Source organism: Condylostylus longicornis, unplaced genomic scaffold (genome assembly GCF_029603195.1).
Source record: "Condylostylus longicornis isolate FDR11 unplaced genomic scaffold, ASM2960319v2 ptg000107l, whole genome shotgun sequence".
Taxonomy (NCBI): Eukaryota; Metazoa; Arthropoda; class Insecta; order Diptera; family Dolichopodidae; genus Condylostylus; species Condylostylus longicornis.
In genome coordinates this window covers 2,673,625-2,690,509 of record NW_026578075.1, presented here as the reverse complement: position 1 = coordinate 2,690,509, position 16,885 = coordinate 2,673,625, and the positions used below count along the sequence as shown (strand labels likewise).

General features: G+C 25.2%; 1 protein-coding gene across 1 annotated transcript in view; it reads right to left on the bottom strand.

Annotated features, from left to right (window-relative positions):
• Positions 1-5,661: 5,661 nt before the first annotated feature.
• Positions 5,662-16,885, bottom strand: part of LOC129614328 (netrin-B) — a 77,184-nt gene continuing 65,960 nt past the window's right edge. The window contains exons 3-7 of the mRNA XM_055528884.1: positions 12,211-12,360; positions 10,364-10,468; positions 6,569-6,634; positions 6,267-6,498; positions 5,662-5,946 (exon numbers count right to left, since the gene is read on the bottom strand). Of these exons, the coding sequence (XP_055384859.1) occupies positions 5,805-5,946; positions 6,267-6,498; positions 6,569-6,634; positions 10,364-10,468; positions 12,211-12,360 (695 nt within the window). The 3' untranslated portion in view covers positions 5,662-5,804. The remainder of the gene's footprint in view (positions 5,947-6,266; positions 6,499-6,568; positions 6,635-10,363; positions 10,469-12,210; positions 12,361-16,885) is intronic.

Sequence of the window (16,885 nt, the reverse complement as noted above, 5' to 3'; positions counted from 1 at the left end):
TTTAAATAAATCTATACATTTTTACTTCCATAATTTTGTTCACCCCGGGTTTTGGTAATTTTGGTAATCTCGGTAAATAGTTTGTTTTAAGCGAGAAATTTAGAGTTTCCTGGTATTAATACTTTCGTTTATCTTTGATTTAATGTAAGTTTAAAATATAATATTTAAAAATTTCCACATGTTATTGTAATTATAGTAAATGATATTAGTAAATTGCATTTTGAGAAATTGGGGAATCGTTCAAAAATTATGGAAGCATGAATTACCAAAAATTTAATGAAATATATTGTATACAGTTTCCAAACGCTACAAATAATAAAGATTGATCAAATTTTAGGTGTAAATTTTGCACTAATAATTTCTTTTAATAGAAGTATTCTTTTTCTTTAAAATATTAATATTTTTTTATTTTATAATGCTTCAGTTCAATGTTAGAATATAAGTCTAGTAAAACAAGCATATGTAAAGTAAAATATACAGGTTTAATATGACCGATATATGAAAATGCTCACATATTGTAGCATTTTTTGCTGCAATAACGTTTTCAAATATCCGAAATTTTCTTAGAAATTTAAAGAGAAATTTAACATTTGAAAAATAATTCGAAAACTTAAAATTTTAGATTTATTAAATTTTAAAAATTTAAAATAAAGAACTTTGCACATTACGGCCGTTTCCCAGTTTACCAAATGCGTGCAACTGACGTTAGTCATGAATTTCAATGCGACATGACTCCTGCGTCATAAATTTCTTTATATATTAACAACGCAATTGATTATAATTTTAGTTTTATTTTTGCATTTCTTTAATGACTGATGAATTAATAATTTTTATATGTCACAAAATTAATGACAAAGGAAAAATTTTCTGCTTTATTGAAATAATTTTCAAATGTGTCAATTTCGAAAATTGCTTAAATACAGATGATTGTCATTTGCAAAATCAAGCGAATGACGACATTATTAAAATAATTTTCAAATCTTACCCAGCATTTACACATACAAGTTACTTGCAAGCAAGTTTGTATAATATTAATTGTCAATTAGTTTTTCGAAATGTCAAATTACTTGCTATTATGACGTAGGCGTTTAGCAAGTTTATCTTTGAAAATGTCTTTGAGAAGAAAACAACTAGCAATATATATAATTGTTTATAAATTTTAGAAACCATAAGTTTGCTAAGTTTAATTTTTTCAAAACAAAATTCAAAAATTTTAAATTAAAAAAAAAAAAAAATCAAAACAACAAATTTTTTTTGTGAATTTCTCAATATGTCAAATTACTTGCTCAAATTACTGGCAGCAAAATTTTCTTGCAAGTTGAACTGCAAGTAAACAAGCAAGTAGAAATATTTCAATGTGTTAGTAAAATTTTTGTATGTATTGCAACTTTCTTGCAAGTAACTTGCACGTGTAAATGCTGGGTTAGACATACTGAGAAGCAGTCTATGTGATTTTTAAAGGTAAGATTTTAATTTAATTTGAAAAACAAATTTAGTTATTCATTCGATTTTTACTGTTAAAAGGGAAATTCGAAACAAAAAGCTGGAAAAATGTTGGTTGTACAGAATAATTTATTTTTGACATTAAATAAATAACGCTATATATGAATATGTTTAGTTTTTTTTTTTAAGCTAATAGGTAAAATTAATATTACAGAGAATGATTTTCACATATACATATTATGGTTTTAAGAATGCTGTATATTATTTTTTATTATTGTTATATTTTAATACGTTTATCATTGTTTTTTTTTTCTTTTTATAAAATACATTTATTTATTATAATTTTATTATATATAAGTATGTGTTTGTTATTACAATTGATTTTATTAATTTTTATTTTGTTTTATTAATAATTAATAATAATATTATATTAAAACGTATAAAGATTACTACTTAGTTTTCTTTTTTTTTTTTTTAAAAAATTGCTACAGATGGAAGAATATTTATTTTAAATTAATGTAAAATTATTGCTTTGATATACAAAATTTATTAATTTTTTTTAATGATAGCTTATTTATACTAAAAATTATTATAATAATAACATTAGTATTTTGAAATAAATATTATTATATTATTATATTGATCAATAATATACACACATCTTACATTATATGGTAACGATGAAGTTTTGAAAACAATTTTACTTGTTTTGGCAATTTGTTTTATATATAATAAATTTTTAAATTTCTTTATAATATATTAAAATTCAAGTTCGAGTACATTTTAAATATACATATACATATATATATATTTTTTTATTTATAATTGTTTTATTGATATTTTAATACTTAATTCGATATGTCTCTAAAAAATTACATATTGTTAAGTATAAAAGTTTATTAAAGAAGCCTATATAAATTATACTATCGCGCACTTTCTGAATCCATAATATTGAAATATATATTTCATTAAATTCATTTAGTTTTTTAATATTTATATTGCAAGTTAATATTTGTATAATTATATATGTATAACAATTAAGTAAAAATTAATTATTAAAATTAAGATCTATAATTAAAATTATGGTATTTAAATCATTCTTATATGTATATTTTATTAAAATATGAAAATCTATAATTAAGTAGGTATGTATGTATGTATATGTATATAATTTTGTTAATATGGTAAGAATTTTGAATGAAGATTTTCATATGATAATTTTAAAGGTTTAATAAATGATATTTATAAATGTAAATAAAAATAAATTTTAATTTCAATTTTTATAATATGGATTCAAAAGGATGAATTTTGTTTTTAAGATGGAAAATTAAATATTGTATATTTATAAAATAGTATAGGTATGTATGTATGATACTTGAACATCATTATATATGCATTAATCTTTGAATACAATGTGTTTTTTGTATATATTTACATTAAAGAGAAAACGAGTTGTTTTTTTTTTGTTGTTTTGCAAAAATTGTCAAAAAGCAAATGAAAATTGAAATTTAGATAAAATAAGAGAAAAAATTAAGAGATTTTCATGATTACTGCAAAACAATAACTGCAAAACGCAATACCGCAATATATTTTTAACTATTCTATAAAATTAAAACAGTTCATATGATTTAATTATGCTTTTCATACTACTTTCGCTGTATTACGAAAATAAATAATGTTTATAAACAAACTATGATAGCAACATTTGTTTGTGAACATATAAACATAGCGTGGTTTCAGTTATCGTGATATATTGCGTTTTTGAAAATATCGATTATATTTTGAATCGATTCATTCATATGCAAAAAAAATAGTACACGAACGTTTGTCTTATAAAATTTTATTCCTTTATTCTAATTTTATATTTTGGTTATTCATATTTTTTTTAATTTTAACATTAAAATTAAGCAAATTTATGAATTGAAGAGCAAATCTTAAAATAATAAAGACAAAATGTAATAATCGAATTTATTGATCAGGCATTCATAAAGAATGCAATAATTGAAACGAAAGTATATACATATATATATATATATATAAGTAGAAATCAAAAGCAGTTTGAGTAAAAATGGCGAGGATCTTATTGGAAGGAAAATTTAAGGATTATATAAGCTTCTTTATGCTTATCTTTTAAAAACAGAATTAAAAATTTATTGCATTGCTTACAGAGGAAAGTTTAGATTTCCAAAAATTAAAACTTAAATTAAATTAGAATTTTTTTCAAGAAATTTGAAGATGAGCCCAATGTGAGTCGTGTTAAAGTGATTTTGTTCACTTTCCTGAGCGAATTTTCTTTGTTTTTCAACAGAAAAATTAACAAAGTATCTTAATAAAAATGTAAATCATTAAATTATCTTAATTATTATAAGTTTTTTGACACAATAACAAGGGTTCAATTTATATATGGTTCATATTTTGGAATAAGAAAATAATATGGTCGTTTAGAATAAGAAAATATAAAAGAATTGTGGTTGTGTCTGTGAATAGCTTTCCCATTTTGATTTTTTCAATTTCATTATAAATTTTATTCGATATAGCGCCATTTGTTTTGTTCAAAAATACAAATCAGTATAAAAAGAATAAAGTAATTTATTTAAAATTTATTTTTTATTTATATATAACTGTTTACATAAGACGAAATGTCACTCTGGCTGCTATTTTAATTTTTAAACTTTTCTTGTACTAGTTGTTGAATAATTTTTGACATAATATATAATACTACGCATTAATACTGCATTTTGGATGTCAGGCATTTTTACCCGAAAAGTACAAGAATTCGATAAAATGTCAAGAATATTTTTTTAGAACCGAATTAAATACATGTTGAACGTATTTTTAATAAAGAAATTGCATTATGGAAAATTTTTGTTATATATATAATAGCTCCAACAAAAGTGCTAATCTAAAATAATAAATAATTAGTTTTAAAATTTACTTCTATTTTATTCAACTACATTTTTATATTATTATTTTATATTCTCTCTCTCTTTCTTAATACTCTAATATAAAGCATGATTATGTCATTTTATATTTTTTTTTTGTTATTTTGAAAATTAAAAACTATAATAAAATTTTTATTGAAGAATTTGTGAAAACACAATTTTTTTTTCTTCCTGCTTTAAGAAATTCAATAAGAAAAATTTTTACTTTTATATATTTATACAAAAGTTAAATTTTATAAATAAATAGATAAATTGAAATTGTATTGAGAAATACAATTCAAAATTTAAATTCGAAATTCGAAAAAAAATTGTCGAAATTCGAAAAAAAATTCGAAATCCGAAATTCGAAAAGAAAACTTAAGTTTAAAATTTGGAAAATCTTTCACATATTATGTACATACACATTTACATATACATATTCCTACGATGCAAATTGGATTCTAGTATGATAACAAAAATTTGTATAAATTTGGGATAGAAAACTCGAATAAAATATTTGAGTTGAAAATTTTATTTCGAAATAATTTTTATAAATACATCATTAGATATGTAGGTATTATTGTTGAGTTAATAAAGTTTAGAAACAAAAATACTGTTGTATTACATTTAAACAGTTGCATAAAAAAAAACTGTAAGATTAATTTGAGATTCAAGTTTTTTATAATTACATGGTGCCATGGTGGAGGTTATTCTTATAATGAGTGCGTAAGTACCTCAAATTTTATTTATATAATACATTCTCCGCCTCTTATATAGAAAATCACCCATATTCTGATATTGACGCAGGGATATTATTCAAAAATATAAGTATATGGGATTGAAAACTTCGAAATTGATTTTCGTCTGTGAAAATATGGGTGAATATGTATGCAAATTTATATACAAATGGTAAGAATTTCAAGGTGAATAATATATTTAACCAAAAATTTATATAATCGCATCAACAAAATAATTTCAACTATTTGAATTTATTAAATGGAGCCAGGAGAATTTGTGTTTACACTTAATTAATTCAAAAAAAAAAAATAATTCTATTTGGAATTATTTTTAATAATTTTTAATTTTTATTTTTGCCTTATAATATAATTTTTTTTTTCTTTGCTTTATATTTTTATTTTATTTTTCACAAGTGGAATTTCTTTGGATGGTTTTTACTACAATTACATATTTATTTCGAAGAAATTGCAATATTAAAAAAAAAAAATGCCTTCTATACGTATGTAAAATTCTTATATACAGAATTCGATTCTGTAATTTGTTTTTGTTTTTGCTTTTGTAAAAATATACATTATAATTATAATATAAATTACAATTGGAAATTCAACAATTACAGATAGAATGCAATTGTTATATGATTTTCTTTTTAATTTCAAGTATATAAATTTTAAATTTCTAAATTTATGAATACTAAAAGCTAATTCAGTTGCAACTTCTAGAACGTTTTTGAAATTTTTTCATTCGATCAGTCCAATTACTTTTCCATTCCAATACCATAGATCGGGGTCCTAAAATTAAATCACCAGATGATGTTTCTGAATCTTTGCCAAGTATTAAATATGACCTGAAATATAAAATAAATATATAAATATTTTTATTTGAATTTATTATTTATTCTATTATAGTGAATTGGAAATTTAATTTTATATAATATAAAATTACAATAATAATATAAAATTAATCGATTATGCAACAATGTATACAAATGCTTTCATTTATGCAGTTACATTTAATTTTTATTATTTTACGTCTAGCCTATCTTTTACATAAACATAATTTTCGATCTTAAATCTTTTGTAAACTTTGTCTTACATTGTATTTATTGTTAATTACAAATTTAAATAAATTCTTATACACTAATTAATTAAATTTATGTATACTCACTTATTAACTTTTATCCGAGGACATTGACATGCCCATTGTTTAAGTGGTATCGTCCATGTCATAGGACCTCTTCGCCAATATGAACTAGCTGTTCCAGTTGATGGTGAACTTTTCTTAAAAATGGCATTTACATTAACAGCAAATTTGACCATTTCTTCTTGAGTTTCTTTTGAATATGTTTCACTACTTGTCTCTGCACTAGCATCTCTTCCAATTACTTTTACCAAAATTGCTATATTATTAGAGAAATGAAAATGAAATCAGAGACATTATCGAATTTATTTTTTAATTATCATATTTACCATAATCTCTTTTGCAAAATTTATTTAGATTTAGTTTTTTTGAATTAATATCGCATTTCCCACAACCTGAAAAAGATGAATACAAAAATAAAATATATTTATATTGCAATTATTATTAGCGATTAGAAACTTTGAATTTTAGTAATTCCGGGGCTAAAATTTTTAACAATTGAATTTGTCGAATTTTTGATAATAAGAAAAAACAATTCTAATAATATTCTATTTTGTTCTATGTGTGCATTTCAATATTGTGGTAGGTTGTATCATAAATAAAACTCTTTAAAAATAAATTACTCCTATACTTATGCAATCTAAATAGAATTGATGCAATCTAAATAGATTTTATGCTCGGTAGAGCAAAAATAAAAAAATTTTATTAAAAAGGCGCAATTCGGAACTAATGGTACTTTAAAACAGAGATAGTAATAATCCCAAGGGGAAATAAATCACAATAAATATATATAATATTAAGCGGTTCTGATAGCAAATTCACAAGGTAAAGCCAAATTATTCAAAAATCAACTCAATAAATGAGTAGAACATATTGACCACTCGATATTTACATTTATGAGAAAACCAAGGATGAAAACTTAGTTAAAGATTTAAAGACAGGTTGAAAGCAAGACTGTTACTTGTACTGTTTAGTTGTATCTAAGAACAGTAAAATTCATTCCCATATATTAAGCAGGTTTTGTAAGCTCCAAAACTTACAAAACAATTAAGTAGCCTAAATTTTCCAAAATTTTTATATTATAAGTTCGTTAAATTATAAATTTAGTGTTTCTTCCGGGTTCGATCTGAAATGCCAGACATTTCCTTGTAGTTTTATATATATTTCTTTAAGAAATTTATGTATAGTAATCAATATCTTTTGAGTGTAATTAACACTAGGTGCAATTGCCTTTTAATTAATAACAATAGTGCGTATTAATTAATTTATAAATACATAAGAATCACAATATAAATGTGTCTAATTAAAAACGCTGTTTGATTAATTCCTCATATTAATCTTTCATGATTATTTCTACCAATGCATATATCAATGCAAGTGTGCTGTGAAAATATGTGCTTCTCTAGATGTCTAGATCACTATGAAAATTTTTAAAGACTCGGAAAATTTTAAAAATTTTTTTTTATGAGTTTTTTTTGAAGAATATTTACAAAAATAACAAAATTAATAAAAACCGTAACATATCGTCAAATTGCTCATATCAAGCAATCAAACACATTTTTTATTCCTCAAATATTCAATTAAAAAATTAACGTATCTAATTATAAAATTTTGTTTGACACTTATTTACTTTTATTTTGTTTTTATTTTTTGTAGAAAATTTCCATATGGTTTATGATAAGTTTTTCTATTTTTAAAAAACGTTCTTGCATTTTCTTTTCAAAAGTAAACTAAATTATTCTTAAATATAAATAAAGTGATTTCGACAAACAAAACAAAATATGTTGAGTAATTTTTTTTAATATGGTAAAAATTAGTTTGTATAGGAAGCACAATATGAAGTTGTACTACTTATATACACATTGAATAAGTTATTCTAAGATATTACATCAGTATACCCAGCTGGAACATTAAAAAGATGCAAAGGTAAACATAATATTATTATTATGTGCTGTGTACAAAACGGCACAAACAATTCAATAAAATTTACTACACATACTTAATTATTTTACAAAATTATTTTATAAGAAAGATGTTACAGGCACAATTCTGTCTCTTAAACCTACTTAAAATATTAATACGATACGGCAAATTGAATTGATTAGAGTTGGAGAAGAATCAGGTGAGAATTCACAGCGACGTTTTGTCGGGGTTCTGCAAATTTGGAGGGCACCTCAGTGTATTGGCTCTAGAACGTGAGCATACTTGCAAATTATGTGGCAAAGATGAAGCGACCTCAGTATACCATCAGGGAGAGTGTAATGTTCTTGCTCGTAGAAGAACGGCATTACTGAGGACTTTGTTTTCACGGCGAAGAAGTTGCGATCTTTCTAGCCTCAAATCAGTGTCTAAATAAGATTTTTGGTTGAAAAGCCTCATCTACACGCGCTTCGAAAAAAAATCGAACACAATTTCTGTGAAAATTCGTTATTGTTATAAAATATTGTTATAAAAATTCAAAAATATGCGATATAACAATTAATTTATATAAGATCCTTAATTAATTTTAGTATGTTGATAATTTTTTTAATTGAAAATATATAGGTCAGTTACTTTTTACTGCGAAAATAAATTACATAATGACAAAATTAATTTTGAAGACAATAAAAAAATTGTTCACATAATATTATAAAATTATATTTTAGTGTAACAATAAGTTTTTAATAAATTCTTTTAGGTTAAGTCTATCAGTTTCGCCATATATAAAAAATATTTTTCTAGCTACATATTAAATTTGTCTTTACATTTTAGTTGATTTAAGTGTTACGATACAGGCTTTTATTAAAATAAACTCTTCAATTTTTTAGGTTAAAATTTATCTTCGGCACTTCACTAAACAACTTTTCAATATTACATATATATTATTAAAACTCACTCATTTCATTTTGTTTATAATAAAACTGGAAAGAAAAACATTTAAGTAAAAGTTTATACATATTTAATATCTGAGTGTTTATTATATTATTTATGTTTGTATATAATCGTGTGCATACAATTATAAACATGGGGAGTCTGTATATGCATATACAGTGGAGAACACAATTATTTAAACATTATTTTGAAATTTGAACAAAAATTGAAGGGGTAACGCCCAGTATACAAATTATTTCGAAAATGAAAATGCTATTGATGGGTAGACAAAGGGTAACCTACACAAAGTTGCAGTTTCGGGTTTTGATATTTATTGTTTTCGCCAATTTTTCAGGTTTGGGCCATTTGGCTTTCTTAGTTTAGGAAAACCCTCTGATATTGCGGTATGTATCACATAAAATAAAAGAATTTGGAAAATTTTGTTAATATGCCGTAAATATTTAAAAGTCCTGAACCTATATTATTATTATGTAAATCTTGGTTGAAATCATAGAATTGAACATATAAAAAGAAAAATATTGCAAACAAATAAACAGTAATTGTAGTTATAATTTATAAGAAAGCCGCCGAATATTGGTACAATTAACGGGGATTAAAGAATGAGAACTATTTTTGAATGAAATTTCACTAAATGCCTAATTTATTTTCTAAAATTTAATGAACTTGTTATAGGATCTACAAAAAGTCCTTTATAAATTTCTTACTCTATCAGCTCTGTATGTAATTAACATTATTATAATTTAATGTGCTCCTACAATATGTGTAAAAACATAGTTATAATTGCATTTTCCTTAAATTCAAACAATGTTTATTCTTCTCATACATATTAATTGTAAATAGTTTCTCATGCACGCATACATATGTATGTACACACATAATATTAACATACAAGAACATTGTGATATTTTGTAAAGAAGAGAAAAATTAACACTTTTAGATTTTCGATTAGGCATGCATGATTTTATTCAAATTCTCTTTCATTGTTAAGAATTTCCGTCCGCTTTAGATAAAATCTGATATAATATTTATTTTTTTCCCTTATATAAAACAAATATTAATGAAAACTATATCTTATTATTTAATTACATAGAAAAAGGATAAACTAAAGCGAAAATTAATGGAGATCATCTCTTAAATCCTTTATTATATTTTAATCAGTAGGTAAAGGAAATTATCCTATATTAAGGCGATTTAGAGCAATCGATTAAAAAAAAAATTCTAATTTTATGTTATTAGAAAAAAAATACACTTACCTCTCCCTGTAGGCCCTGGTTGCCGATACGATGAATTCTCTTCGCTAGGATCTGGATCTGGTTCAGTATTTTGTGTTTGCATGGCTGTCATGACTTTAGGAATTTCTTTAATTTTTTTTTTATAAATATAAAGAAAATAAATATATTATACGTATGTTTGTATATATGTAAGCATATGAAATGGAAAAATCTTATGTTTTTAATTATTTGGCATTAATACACACATATAAGAGTAATGTATCATATGCCTATTTGTGTTGAAATTCAGGTCTACGATGAAATACGTAAAGAGGGATACAAATGTGAGTCGAATCAAGTATTTCAATGTAATTTTATTCTAACATATTTATCGGATTTTGAACTAAATTAGTGGCAAAAAAATAAAATTTGCATTCATTTATACATGTCCGTCTATCCGCTGCTATTGTCCCTCTATTATCCGAGGAGCTATATAACCCTCATAGCTGATTTTTAAAAATTTTAAAAATTAATTTAAGTGACACCATGCGCGTAGATCGAATGGTATACGGACGGATCCAAAACTAAAGAAGGGGTTGGATCAGGCGCCTTTGGGTTGATGCCGTGCCTTAGGCTGTCCAGAGGCTTGGAGGCGTTTCCAACGGTTTTCCAGGCGGAGGTTTTTGCTTTGGACCTTTGTAATCTAATCTAATCTAATCCTAGTGATTCCATGAAATTTGATAAGAATATGCCGAATTGTATTTCACATGCGCCTCAAAAAGTCAACTAAAATGCTTTTACTTCCACTTCATTTAATTCTACTGCGAACAATTGTGTCAATTGATCTATAATATTATGGTGATTAATTATGGATACCTGCTGGTAATAATTTTAAATTGACTTTTTCTTTGACACTAAATTGCTTGATTGAAAATTGTGGGCGATATATAGTTGAAAGGTAATTTACTAACAATCAATTTTACTAAACAGATTTCTTCCCTGAAATATTGGATTAGCCATCAATCTAACCCCATCATCAACCAATTATGAATTTCCATTAAATAAAAATATAATCTATTTTTTAATTTTTTTTTTTTTTTCAATTTAAATTGATGCTTAAAATTTTGTAGTATTGGCGGATTGCCAAAAATAATTAAGAAAAAAGAAATTGAAAAGAAAACAAAAAAAATTTATGTGGTCAGCAAATAGCCGACCGCAAAGTGTATTGCCTAGTTTAGCGAAAGCGTTGTAGAAGATTATGAAAACGGTTTTCAAATACTTGTTTTAAATTTAAAGGACACCAGTAAGCTTTTGGTTAACATACCTAGAAAAATGTGAATTTGACTTTTAGTAGAATTTCGCTTTATGCCATCCGAATTTTTTGAAAGTTCGCCAGTAACTTCCGGTAGCAAATTAAACTCAAACATTAAAAAAATTCTGTAAACTCAGACCCTAGTTTGGTTCCCGAGCTCTGATATTTCCAAAAATTTTATAAGTTCATTCTTTAACATATTGTTGATTATTTCCCTTTATATGCAAAAATTTCTATTTATATTCCAGTTCTCGGGGCTCGACATATGCCAAAAAAATTTCGTCAAAATCGGTTCGAATGAACTTGAGACACAGACAGACAGGCAGACGTGCACCTACAGACAGACAGCAGACAGACCGATGTCTCCCTAAAAAAAATTTATTTACGCTTCCCTGCCATGGAGAAGTGTGCTTCCACCGAAAACTATGCGAAAATTTAGTGTGATCACATCACCTCCCTTATTGTATGCAATGAGGTCGGTAATTATATCTGCGTGGAATCCAGAATAATTGAAAAAAATTTCAAGACAGACGTACACATAATTATTAAATTAAAAACAATAATTATAATATCTTACTTATACAAGGTGCAATATGTGATCTACTCTGTTGATATCCCCTTGCACATCGATTACACGTTAAGCCAGTTACACCATCTTTACAAGGACACTGCCCAGATGTATGATTACAAGTTTTTCCTGAAGAACCAATGGGATGACATTCACAACCTAAAATTCAAAATTTTTAAAATTTTATTAGTAAAATTTTATAAATTAATCAAAATTTAAGTATTACAAAAATACAGGTTTTAAATGGGAGTTCCAGTCCCTGCTTCTGTTAATTTTACAATTTGAATTTTTCTTAATTCTATTTATTAGTAATTAACCAGATTATAAAATGTTCGATTGACAAATATAAGTAGCATCTATATAAGATGTTAGAAACAAGATATAAGACTGAGATATGTAAGATAAAAGGCTGACTAAGCTTAATTAGGCGCACATAAGGCATATAACAGCAGTGATAATTTCAAGAATACGTGAGAGAATGCACCAGATTATTTTAACTCAAAAATCTTCTGCACTCACAATGATAGTGGAGAATCAGTAACGTACTGATTCTGCACTATCACTGATCAATTATTCTGGATTCTATTACCACTGTAGCTGGAGCTTCTACCTAAATTTCAATAAAATTGCTAAAAAATTACTAGAGGCGCAATTAAATTTCCATAAATTTTTGAACATTAATATTTGTGTATTTTACACTTTTTTACTGATTCCGAAAATCTTTGATTAACGTCTAATAAATCTAAAAAGCACTTGTTTTTTGTTGTTTTTATTTTAGTTTTTTCTATTTTGAAACACATATACATTCATATACTTAACTGTAAGTATGTTTGTACTCATAATTACATAATATCACTGTAAGAATATTTTAGTTTGAGCGGAAGGTGTGAAAAATAAAAAGAGAAATAAAAATCCTTTTGAATTTATTTTTGTTTTTTTTTTTACCGTAATGAATAAAAGTTTTTAACACTGAGCAGACATTCATCTAACAGATTAGCGAGCATTCTATATAGTGAAAGAAAATGAACAAGAGCTGAGAAAAGAATATCAACAATTCAAAACTAAACGGTCAAATATCATGAGAATTTATTATTTGAGATTAAAATCTTGTTGAAAAGTTAAACCGCTAAATAAGAATTATGTCGCGTTTCTGCTTTTTTGAAGACTCCCATTTTTAACATAATAAAAGAATATAAAAAAAAACAAACAAACAGGATTTTGAAATTTTTATTTTATTAATAAATTTAAAGAAAAAAAAAATTAAAATTCAAGCGATTAAGGAAGCAATAACAATAATAAGAACGAGTGTAATACAAATGAACTGTAAGAATGTTGGTAGTTTTAAAATACAAAAGGTTCAAAATTTTGTGAAAATTATTTTTTGTTTCTGAAAGAATTAAAAGCAATCCCTTATAGTTATTATTTGTAATATTCTTTTGCCATATGTGAAAATATCTTACGAAAAAGTATGAGGGTTTACACTGTCATACACTCAAGTGTGTTATGAATAATGTTGATCTTCATTAAAAATTTCTAAATTTTTTTTGAAATCAATATTACTAATTTGATAATTGAGAGGGCGTTTATATTTCTGTAAACTAATGTAAATTTTAATTTTGAATGTATTTTTTTTTTGAAAGATTTTAAAGTAGCCGAAAATCGTAAATTAGCCCCAACACACTTATATGCGTTAATGATTTTTTATTTGACGTAATAAAAAGTAAAGCTTAGACGTATAGAATTTTAATATTTCCCTACAGTTTTGAAATTTATTGATTGTTTTGTTTTAAGTTGAAAGCAGAACAAGAGCGATTTTCGGCGGTGATATGTTAGAATTCATATAGAAAACACACATACAAATGGAAATGCCCTGTTGAATTAACCGATGCAAATTAACAGATGCTCTCAAAATGGTCTAAAATTATATTTTACCGATAGCGTTTTTTTGATATCATCTGTTTCCAGAGTATTACATTGTATAAAAAATAATGAATTACATACAAAATAGTTGATTTTGCCGTTCGGTTGATTTCTGGTTTAATTATGAAAATCGTCCACTTAATATGAAACAGAGCTAATTTTTAATAGTGCAAAAAAAAGATTCGTTGTTAATATTGCTACACAAAGATATTTGCAATCTGTGATATTTTTCATAATTTACAATATTTCAGTTTATTTTATTTATTCTAATCTTTCAAAAATATTTTGACCCAAGTTGTTAAATAACGCATGAAGTACGACATTTATTACTGGCTTACGACATTTATTACTTTCTGGGAGGTGCATAGAAATCGGTATTGTAGATAATTAGGAACCAGTTTCTTACGTCATTGAATTTACTATAGGTAGGTGACGAGCCTACCGTAGCTATATATGGCGGTTAGTGCATATTAATTTTTTATTTTTATATGTAATGGCTATATAATGTTGAATATAATTTTTTATAGTGGCCTAACTGGGCTTTGAACCCTTCAGTTCAAGGACCAGTGCAATAAGCACCGCACCATTGCTGAGATGGTTTATTATTATATTAAATTAAAATCAACAAAAATGTTATTCCTAAATTTTTAAAAATTTATATTATATGTATGAGTAGTTTATGCAACAGTTTGACCCCTTGTTAACCTCCGTTATGGCTAAAGATTTAAGCACTGAACACAGGATATCCTCGTACTGAATAGGTTAGGTAGAAATTATATTTTTTATGTGACACTTCTATATACATACAATTATAAGTTGAATTGCATGTAGCATGCATTTTAAATTTTAAATTCCAATATAATTTTATTAAGAACAAAAATTAAAAATCCATTTTAATTAATTCGATTTTTTGATTTTTTGTTTTTTTAATTTCTATTAAAATTAAAATGTTTATACAACATGAATTTCCAAATTCCAAAAATTAACATTATTCTTTATATAATCCCGTTGGTTTAATATAATTGTATTGGAAATTAAGGTATCCCATAAAAATTATAAGATTTTGATCTTCACATATTTTGTCTCATTTTATGCTATTGCATACGAAATACATTCCTACTTTGTGGACAATGTGTATCTCTATGTATGTGTGCTTAAGTTGTGAGGCGCATCTTGAATTCAGAGTTAAAGATTTTTATATGTACATAAGTTAGGTACATAAATATGTCTACATAAGTATGTACAGGATGGAATTATTATTTGATATTTCATAATTTGATGCTACAAATATATTTTTAATATGCGTTGTTCTTTTTTTCCTCTTTTTTTATTTCTTATCTCAAATTTGATGAATTTTTTATTATTCAAATGACTTCATCAAAATGTTAATTTATTAAACTATTGTCGTTACTTTTTTATTTATAAACATGTACAGTATACATGGGTATATTCCTCATTTTCATCTTCTTTTTTACGTTAACAATTAAAAATTAGAGGCTAATGATTTTATTTTTAATGAGCCTCTTCAGGAAATTATTTTGAATAGGTAACTGTGTTTGAATGTTGAATAGCTACCTGCTTTATCATGACATTCATAGAAGAAATAAACTTTCTTCTTGATGTATAGAAAGAAAATATCTCACGACAACTGAAGTCAAGCCAGTAACCGCTCTCTGAGCGAACTTCCAACCAACTGAGAAGAAATTATCTGCGATTTGGTCTTTACTACATACATAGTAGTCATAATTGCATGTTTTCTTCACTTTCCAACATTCGATCATCATTGAGACACACAGCCACGACCACATGAATAGATTTTATTACTCTATATTCTAGTGATGTTCCACCCGAATGAAAGCTGTCTTTCTAGACCAATGTTACTAGTTTCGTACAGTGTCAAGGATCCACTAAACTGCTTTATATTTCAGAGTGCTCGAGAAAAAATCCCTGGTCGTCCGTAAACTTCTTTTAAATAAATGCACCACCACTGTTCTTCTATAGTTTAAACTTCTATAGTTTATCAATGTGAATAGTAGTATTTAAGCTTACAAGGGACTGAAATGCAAAAAAATTAGGATTACGACGTACTTGCGACGTACCATGCTCTTGCAGGGTGCTTCTAATTTGATTTTATTTCGGAATGTTTCTAAGAATGCGCATTCAATTAGTATTTAAGAGTATTTAAATAGGGCCGCTTAAATGTTGTTAACGTTTTGACTACATATATGTACGTATACATACAATTACACATACATTTTTACATTTATTTGAATAGCATAAACTGGACATTATTTTTTGCTGTATATGAGCACGCAAAACTGAGCAAAAATGGAAATTATGGTCGGTTTTCAAAGCTTGTTTTTTTTTCTCTTTCTTTTTTTTTTTTGATTTATTCTTAGATAAAAAACAGAATCGTTTTTGGATTTCTGATTTATTAATAAAAAATATTTAAGTTTATAAAATTTATTTATGTTTTCAATACTTTGTGTACAAAAATTATGCTCAGCTTAAATTTAAGCAAAATGACTCTAGGTTTCGATGACGCCATTTAATTTTTTTTTTTCTTTTTTATGTGCAATTCAATTTGGTTTTAATTCAATTGAATAAAAAATAATTAAACTCAACCACAAACATGTGATTCATCTACAACATTTAAATATTTTTCCATCTCAGATAACGGTTCGTTTCTCAAATGCCACATTTAAGGATTGTATCGGTGATTCCATTACGGAACGGACTCTGTTTTAGAAAATCTATATTCGAA